At 33.2% G+C, this 9139-nt stretch overlaps 1 protein-coding gene across 1 annotated transcript; it reads right to left on the bottom strand.

The window, feature by feature from the left end:
- Positions 1-3945: 3945 nt before the first annotated feature.
- On the bottom strand, positions 3946-8442 carry LOC112010719 (glutamine synthetase cytosolic isozyme 2). The gene is made up of 12 exons (XM_024043073.2): positions 8267-8442; positions 6975-7014; positions 6769-6872; positions 6605-6653; positions 6384-6490; positions 6202-6289; positions 5394-5522; positions 5230-5304; positions 5075-5128; positions 4909-4946; positions 4645-4804; positions 3946-4386 (listed from the first exon to the last, which is right to left on the bottom strand). Exons 1-12 carry the CDS (start codon positions 8338-8340, stop codon positions 4234-4236), a joined length of 1071 nt encoding a protein of 356 aa, XP_023898841.1. The 5' UTR covers positions 8341-8442; the 3' UTR covers positions 3946-4233.
- Between the last annotated feature and the right edge of the window lie 697 nt (positions 8443-9139).

The raw sequence follows: 9139 nt of genomic DNA, 5'->3' as shown, positions 1-9139 counted from the left end.
TAGGTGGGCGCCACATGGAAAAAGTGTCAACTCAGACCCAATCAGAATATGAAAATCGACCCTCAAAGACTCGATTTATAGTCCAAAATCGAGCCTCTTAGGCCCAAGATGCTAGTAAAAAATATTGTTTGAAAACTTGGCCTACTAATTATAATGTTTAAAAATCAAAGTTAATTTCCCATTTTGGCTAGATTTTTGTAGCAATCTGCAAGCTTTTTGCTTACTCAGATCTGGCTGTACAAAATGCCACTCATACACTCAATGACAGTCTTCCAATATATTCTGATTTGATTTTTCCATTTTATGTTATGCTTTAAAAAAAAATGTAACAGTTGAATTCGCACTGATCTTGTCTTACAAAAAGATTTTTCTGCCAATTGATAAACAGGATATTGTGAGAAATCATAGTGAGCCCCAGTAAGCCTCCTTTTATTTTACATGTTAGTTTCATATTGCAAAATATTTCTGCCATATTTTGTTGCTGAATTTTGTCTAACTTTATTATTTATGTGATTTACAGCACTGAAGAATTCATGAATTTGTTGGTTGAGCATATAAATACACCGAATCCTTTTGGACAAAAAATTTTGTTATCCTGGATTAAAGTAATGCACAACGATCCAGAAGTTGATATGCTTAGTTATCTTCTAAATATTATTGATGGTAACTATTGATTGTGCTTGAGGTTTTGAATACAAGCCTTTTTTTGGTTCGATTATTAAGATGATATAGGAAATAATGAACTGAAACTTCAGGTATGTTCAACATGTTGAGTGATCCTGGTCATGAAGTGAAAAACGAAGCTGCTACGATGTTATCCAATTTTCTCCAAGAAACTAAGATCTCGCAAGTATGTCTTTTGTTCTGCCATATCCACTGTTGAATTATATATTCTATTATTTATTCTTGCCTTGCAAGCCTGATTAGTTTGAGTTAATCTCGTTTACTATTTGATTAATGAGTCATGCCATTTAGTTTGTTTCAGAAAAACTAATGCAATAATTTTAAACACTTATGGATTAGACATCCTTTATTATCCAATCATTTTCTCATATGACAATAAGCATGAAAAGCTTAGATAAGATGCGCAATTTAGCATTGCATTCTGCAAAATTATCTCTAAACAGACATATATAGCCAAATGGGTTCAGACTATTCTGTGTTCAGCTGAGGATAAATGAAATACTTTTATTCTTCTTCTTCTTTTTAACTTTCTGTTTTCATGATTCATCCATGTCAAGTTTTTGACTTTGCTCCCCTAATAGTCCGTAGACTATGTTGGTGTGAGTCAAGTATTATTACGTAAAGCAGCTCTTCCAGACAAATTGACTCGGTTGACAGCTATCTCAAGGGTTTGTAGCTAGATATAAATCTATTTATTTTTCACAAAAACCTTATGAGTTTTCACATTACTTTTCTTCTTCTAATAAAGGATTGGCATCCTTCTTGGTTTATTAATACTTGGGGTGTCTCACCGTCCATTTAGATGTGGAGTTAGATATTGAAATTCAGTCCAATGATATATGACTTTACAGATTAGTGAGTTCATACAACTTGGTAAAGAAGAGCTTGTTCCTTATTCTGCTAAAATTGTGGGAGTCATATTGGATAGCATATCAGATAATGATTACGCTATAAGAAAGGTAAATCTTTATTTGTTTCCTCAATTTTTAGTTTATAAGGTCATTTGCTATGTCCACCCTAAACTATAAATTTGCTGCAATAACATATTAATTTCAGACTTTGAGATTAGTCTGCAATGTTCATCCCCTGTCCAAAATAGTGGTTGGTTGGAATGGTTTGGTGCACTAACATGTCAAAATTAATAGATTAGTTCCTATTACCTTACAATACCCACCCTCAATCAGTCCACTAATTTGTTAATTTCACAACAAAAATTGTATTTTTGTGGTGGACATGGAATGACTTCATAGTTTAGGGTACAATTTACACTTCTAGTTATGTGATACACATATTCATAGTTTTCCTAAATTATTTTGCATCATATTTCATGCCTTTTGCTTACACTTATTTGTCAGGTTGCCAATCAGACTAACAAAATGTTTAGAAAAATTTTGAAATCTTCAAATGCGGAGCAGGATGTAGTAAGAGCAATTTTCTCTGTTGTTGCTAGGTACTGTTTCTATTGCCAATCAAGATCTTTCCTTAAATCATTAGGAGCAACAGGAGAATGAAACAATATGTTTGTTCTATATATTGCAATTGGTTTTATGAATGGACTAGAAGGTTATTAATTGGTTGTGTTTGGCCATTCAGGAATCTATCTAGTGAATGTACCGAAATCAGAATCCAATCATTGAAATGGATAGCAACCTTGTCGAAAAATTTTGCTGAGGTAATTGTTTTATTTTTATTATATGAACTGCGTGACAAAGTTGACAATATTTAATATTATTTTTCTCAGAACTAGTTTTCTTTTTTCAATGTGTACCATTTGTTGTGATATTTTTTGCAAGGACCCCCTTCTTCTTGTAATGAAATTTTTAGTGCTTATTGTTGAAACAGATTTTATCTTCACAAGATGACTTGTTGGACAAGCTTCTTAAAATGTTATTAGATCCATCAACTGAGGTACTCTTATTTTCTTGTTAGCTTTCCTTTTTCCTAATTATATTTTGTAGTTTTAGTGCATCCCCTTTTTAAAATATCAGTAGACTGAATTCATCAAGAGTGTTTCACACCTGTAATTGTGGTTTTAAAACATTTGATTATGCACAGGCAGTGCGGCTGGTACATCGGGTGCATGCAAGAATGGCTGAGGATGTCCAGTACTTCATACTTAATGGCTCATTATGGTCAAAAACTGAAAATATTTTGCATGCTTTTGATCTAAAACATATCTTCAGAGGGCTGGCCTAACATATGAGCCATTACCTATCTTCAGAGGGCTGGCCTAACATCATTATGAAGCTCTCCTAACATTAAAAACGCTGTTTTTCAAAACGCACTTTTTAAACCAAACTATCCAAACAGAGCTTATATCTTTTTAGCATTTGTAAAAATTAGAAGAATCTTATCAACATTGTAGGATTTGAAACAAAATTGTAGACAAGCTTTCTTATCCTGTACAGCTTTCAAAATATGCAGGGTATCCCAGAAATCAGAGATACTAATAATGCTTCACAAATCAGAGAAATCAGAAATCAGAGGCCTAGTGCAACTTATATATCTTCTTCATTATGTGAATGCTAATATAACGTGAATGGATGCTAGGATATACAAGACGTTTCCACTTTTTTCACGAATTATATCATCAAGGAAAAGCAAAATCAATAAGCTCATAGGCACTGAAATTCCCTTCTTTTTTTCACACTTTTGGTGTTTGCTGTGCAGGTGAGTGACAATTCAATGTGAAAGACTGCGTGAAATTGAAATCACATATGCAATTAAAACTTCTTTGATTCATTGTTTTTTGGACAAATTTTAGTTACAAAATTAGTTATAACATAAGGAAAAAATGAGTGAAGTTATAACCTAAGACTATAACTAATTTTGTAATGAAACTTTATCTTAGTATTTTTTTACTACGTGGCCCATACTTCTTTATTGCTACTAAAACAAAAAATAACTTTTGTAACACCATAATTTTTTCCCCAATTTGTATAGCAGATATTGTGTAGGATTGAGAATCATTTATAGTGGTGCTGGTGACTAACACGTGCAGGTCATTATCCACATGATTGAAAGATAAAATGATGAAGCTTATACTTTTTTTTCTTTAATCCTTTTTCCTCCACTTATTTATTATTAAATTGTTTTCTCCTTTGGCTCTTGCAAATTACAATAATCTCCAATTGATAGGTCGGAATTAGCTTTGCTAGTGAAGCTCCAGATCAGAGATCATGCAAGTAGACAATTTTATGTTTCTTGAATAAGAGATAAACAATTCTAATCAAATTATCAATGGAAAAACATATAAAACCATGCACAATAAAGACCAATTTAACCATTTCAACGAAGAAAATCAGCACTTCAATATTTGGAGTTCATATAAAAACCCATTATTTAAAATGAGGCAGAATCAAGAAGAAAGGAGGAATTAAACTGACCTGCAACCTAATAGACAATAGAGCAAATGACACAATACAAAAGAGCAAATCCACTCTTAACGTAAAGCAAATGGAAGGATCGTACAGAAACACAATTTCTTTCCTATCCCATGGAAAGCCAGTGACAATGTTTTCCTAAATGCAGGTGGGTGTAGCTGGGAACTCATGGCTTCCACAGGAGGGTGGTTTCTGCAATCATGGAAGTGACCACATATGGATCCATGTTAGAAGCAGGCCTCCTGTCCTCAAAGTAGCCTTTTCCTGCTTTTTCTGTGTCTCGACCAACTCGGATTGATGCTCCACGGTTTGCAACACCCTGTCCAATAGTCAAATGTCAGCAAACTGAACCAGTATCTTTCATATTATGAGAGCAAGTTACAATATCGTGGACCCGAAAATGCACTCTAATCATATCATCAAACTGAAGCTACTGGGTGCAGGCATGTGCAGCATGGAACAAGCTACTTGTCCTGCTCAATTATCACTCCTAGAACCATTCTAAACAACAGGTAATATTTAACAAACATGCAAACCTATGTGAACAATTCATCCTCATCAATTATAACATCTTTACCCATAAGAAAGTGTTAATGTCAGCTGTTTCATGTCGGCCAGTGAGACGGCGCTCATTGCCTTCACCATATGCAGCAATGTGCTCTTTGTGCCTCCGCCCAAGCTTCTCAATTGCCTTCTTGATGACCTCAAAGCCTCCGTCATTTCTCATGGACTTGGTACTGGAAAAATACCAAAAATAGACATGAGAGAGGGGGGAAAACTTCTAGACAATTAAAAGCGGCAATTCTACCACAATTACAGATGTTGTAAATGAAATATGTACCTGTAGTTTGTGTGAGCACCAGCTCCATTCCAATCACCCTGATGGACAAGGGGGATTAAAGTCAGACATTTAAAAAGTCACAAGTTCGATGATTGAACAGAAAAATAGAGGCCTGGGAATTAGAGGGAAGGAGCTTAATAAAAAAATGATGGGGAAAAATTCTGACCTGAATTGGCTTGGGATCAAAGGAGACCACAACCCCAGCAATCTCTGTAATCCTCTGTTAACACAAAAGAAAAATTGAATATTAGGGAAACACATACTGTTTAGTAATAGTGATAGTTGAACTAGTATTGTGTTATTTTGAGTATATAAAATTACCTCCAAAATGTAGCGAGCAGCCCACAACTCATCTCCAGCAGATATACCAACAGAAGGGCCAACTTGGAATTCCCACTATATAATATTAACAGTTCAGAGATTGAAATATGAAGTAAGGTATATAAAAAAATTAAAAGAAGATAATGGGGAATTTGTTATTGTACCTGGCCAGGCATCACTTCTCCATTGATGCCACTGATGTTAATGCCTGCATATAAACAAGCCTTGTAATGGGCATCCACTATATCACGGCCCCAGGCTTTGTCAGCACCAATACCACAATAGTATGGTCCCTGTTGAGCAACAAAAAAACCTTCAAATCACACAGCTGCTACAGGTTAAATATTGGTAAACTCATTATCAATGAAGGGGAAAAAAGGGGACCAAATCTTTTTGCGATGAAAGCCACAAAATCATATTTAAAACTTAAATTATTAAGCATCAAAATAATAGGACTACCACCAGGGACACCATGTAAAAGATCTTTTTTTTTTTTTTATAAGAATGAAATTTTATTCATATAGTGCTAAAAACCAACACAACCTAAGTACACAGGAAGTGTACTTGAGTTGCAACAAGAAATCATCAAAAGTTAGCCCAGAATCTAACACAACTTCAGATGCTAATTTACCCTCTCAGGAAATAGGAGGAAGCCAAGAGCTGCTTAATTATATAAGTTACAAGATGCAAGCAATGCATATAGATATAGAAGTAATAGGGAGCAAAATAGACAACGTAGAACTCAATGAAAAATGTGTGTGTGTGTGTGTGTGCGTGTGTGTGAGAGAGACAGAGAGAGAGTGGGAAACTAAGGAAAGGGGTATTGCTATAAGGATACTTGTTGCACATAGTGTGTGTACACTGCCCAAAATAAAGTCACTCAAACTTCAAAACTTGACTTAAAAATCACAATTTCAGTTATTTCAGGCATTGTGTGCAATAAACACTGCCCTTTTTATAAAATTTCAATACCTGAGGGCCGGGATAACCACCAGTAGGCCACCCAAGAGGCCATTTGACATCTTTCTGCAACAAGGTGTACTCTTGCTCAATACCGTACCTGTTCATAGTTGCAAGTAAACCCACATGGTCCAAAAAACATTAAACATGGTACTCAAAAGAATATAATAAGTGTGAGATGAGATGGAAGTTACCAGGTTTCTTCAGCAGCAACAGCAGGATTGCTGAATATCTTTTCAGCATTATATCTTTTGTTTGTTGGAATTGGCTCTCCCGCAGGAGTGTAAGTATCACAGATAACCTAAGTCAATTAGCATTGACAATACAAGTAAATTAGTAAAACACTTTACCATAAGCCAAATTAAATAAATAAATATATGTGTGTGTAAGTGTATAGTAGATAAAAAGAACTCACTAGGATATTGTCGCCTCTCCTAAATGGATCCTTGAAAATTGCCTGGGGACTGTTTCAATAAATCAACAATACATAAAATATGAGGATGTCCAAACATATATAAAAAAGAAAAAACTTACAAGTGACAAAAGAAAAGGAAATGTAGTATAAAATAGGAAGCTTACTATAAGATCACTTCACTATCTACACCAGGAGCTTGACCTGTACTAGAACCATCATAATTCCACTTTGGGAGCTTTGAAGGATCACTTACGGGTCCTGGAAGGGTCTTTGTTTACCCAAAAGTACAGTTGGAAAAATTAATAATCCAAATAATCACAAAAACAACAATGGTTTTCTATTATTTATTCAAGAGGAGAAGGATTATTACCCTTGCTTTGCTTCGGAGGTCCATCCCAGATCCACCAATCCTGTACAAAAAATTATAGACAATAAAATAAAATTATTCAAAAGTACTGTTCAATCAGGAATAAACAGAAAGGCAGAGAATGACAAAATTAAGTGTACGGAAATTAACCATCAAAGTTTTATCAAATATAAAACTCCCCCCACCCCCATAATGGTACAACACAACAAATTTTAACTGCTTTATTCAATACTTGTTGAAGTAGTAAATTGTGAACTGTACAATATCACCCATTACATCACTTTTATTGTATACCAATCACAACCTACAACCTCAATAGTTGTGAAATTTGTTGTGACATTAAAACTTACTGGAACTCATAAGCCCACATGCGGTGAAATCCTAGATTGAGTAAAATCCTAGATTGATAACAAAGAGGGAAAACTAACAGGGCATAGCCATCAAAGCCAACCCTTGATAATTCCATTAAAATAAAATACAAGCTCCATACAAACAACAAAGAGGACGAAATATATAATTGAACTTCACAAAATGAGAATAAGATATCAATAATCTATTTCGATTCTTATAAGGCTAAGAGGACATCAAAAAATACAAAAATAATTGGTTATCAAAAAGAAAACAAAAACAACAATAATTGGCCTCATACAAAAATATGGCCATCTTCACTTTCCCCTTTCAACTATACGGCTTAATTAAAGTCAGCTTTCTATTATCCTGCAACTCATAAACAACATATAACATGTGAACACTCCAACATATCAAGTTCTACTGCTTCCCTCATATGGTCTTACAAAAGAAAAGGAGAGAAGCAAAACAAAAAGAAAAAGTAAAATTTAATCCTTTTCATAAGTACAAAAGCAAAATTAAATCTTACATACCAGTAGTTGATACGAAAACTAAAAGCAAAAACATATAATAAAGAACTTTAATAGAGCCTTAAATTTAAAGCACAAGGATCTAACAGAAACTGATCAAAAGAAGAATCAAGAAATCACGATCCAACTGTGAGAAGCAGAAATAACCAAAGATCATATCTTCTTTCCTTTTCCACCGTTTCCTCAGTAACCATACAGACCAAAACAGAGAGAGAAAAAACCAACAAAAAAAGCACAAAACAGAGATCTCAAAGCTACAAGTACTATATCACAAAAACAAAGAAAACCCACTACCAAGCTCACCAAAATAAACAAACCCATTAACACAAACATATAAACAAGTACAAATACGTGTAGAGAAGAAGAGAAGGAGAAGTATGAAAAGGAAAACAAAAAAAAGTCAAAAGAGGGTCTCACCATATGTACTCAGCGATGATTTTCTTAGTGCAGTCTGAGAGGTTAAGGTTGATGAGATCTGAGAGCAAAGCCATTGCAAAAAGAAAACACGAACAGAGAAGAGAGAGTGTTTTGGTTTGGTTTCTTCTCTGAAGATTGAATCAAAACAGAGTCGTGAACAGAGAAGATGGGGTTGGTGACCTTTTATAGTGGTGTCAGGTGTGGTATTGAGAGTGGAGTCTCCTTTGGAAATATAAACGACTTTTTTTAATAATAACATATTGGCCTTATAAAAAAAAAAAAAACATATTGGCCTTATCTCAAAAAAATAAAAAATAAAATAAAATAATAATAATAATAATAATAATAATAAAAAAAAAAATTTATCCTTTTCCTATTTTAAAAAAATATTAATTAAATTATTTTATAATACTAAGATATTCATACTACTGTGGATAATAATTTAAAATTTTAATTTTAATTTTTACGAAATTTTCGTAACTTGTTGATGTGGTTTTATGTTTCATTTTGATTGATATATACATCATTAAAATTGTATCTATTTTTATATAAAAAAATAACAAATTAAAAATATTGTGCACTTAATATTTGGGAGATATAGAACAATTTTCTATAATACGAAGTCCTTTTTATTTTTTAAATATAAAGAAATAAAAATATTACTGCAACTTTGAGTGATAATTTGAAAAATACTAGTTGTAAATTTGTAGTCCTATTGGAATCTAAAAAGTAAATAAAGTTTCTGTCCAAATTTTTCATATATTTCTTTTTTTTGTGTGAATTTTAAAAATCTAATCATTAAATTTCATGTTTCTTATATTCTTAACATGCATATCAAATTTCGTTCAAATCAAATATTATTTACTATTTGAT

Source organism: Quercus suber, unplaced genomic scaffold, assembly GCF_002906115.3.
Source record: "Quercus suber isolate HL8 unplaced genomic scaffold, Cork oak 2.0 scaffold_187, whole genome shotgun sequence".
Taxonomy (NCBI): domain Eukaryota; kingdom Viridiplantae; phylum Streptophyta; class Magnoliopsida; order Fagales; family Fagaceae; genus Quercus; species Quercus suber.
This window is presented reverse-complemented; position numbering and strand designations above follow the sequence as displayed.

What these genes read in the sequence shown, in the direction of transcription:
- LOC112010719 (XM_024043073.2), bottom strand. Translation starts at nt 8,340, where the DNA reads ATGGCTTTGCTCTCAGATCTCATCAACCTTAACCTCTCAGACTGCACT. An exon ending in GTTGCTGCTGAAGAAACCTG is followed by an intron (nt 6,290 to 6,383) that starts GTAACTTCCATC and finishes AACTATGAACAG; the next exon opens with GTACGGTATTGAGCAAGAGT. An exon ending in ACATTAACACTTTCTTATGG is followed by an intron (nt 4,387 to 4,644) that starts GTAAAGATGTTA and finishes ACTATTGGACAG; the next exon opens with GGTGTTGCAAACCGTGGAGC.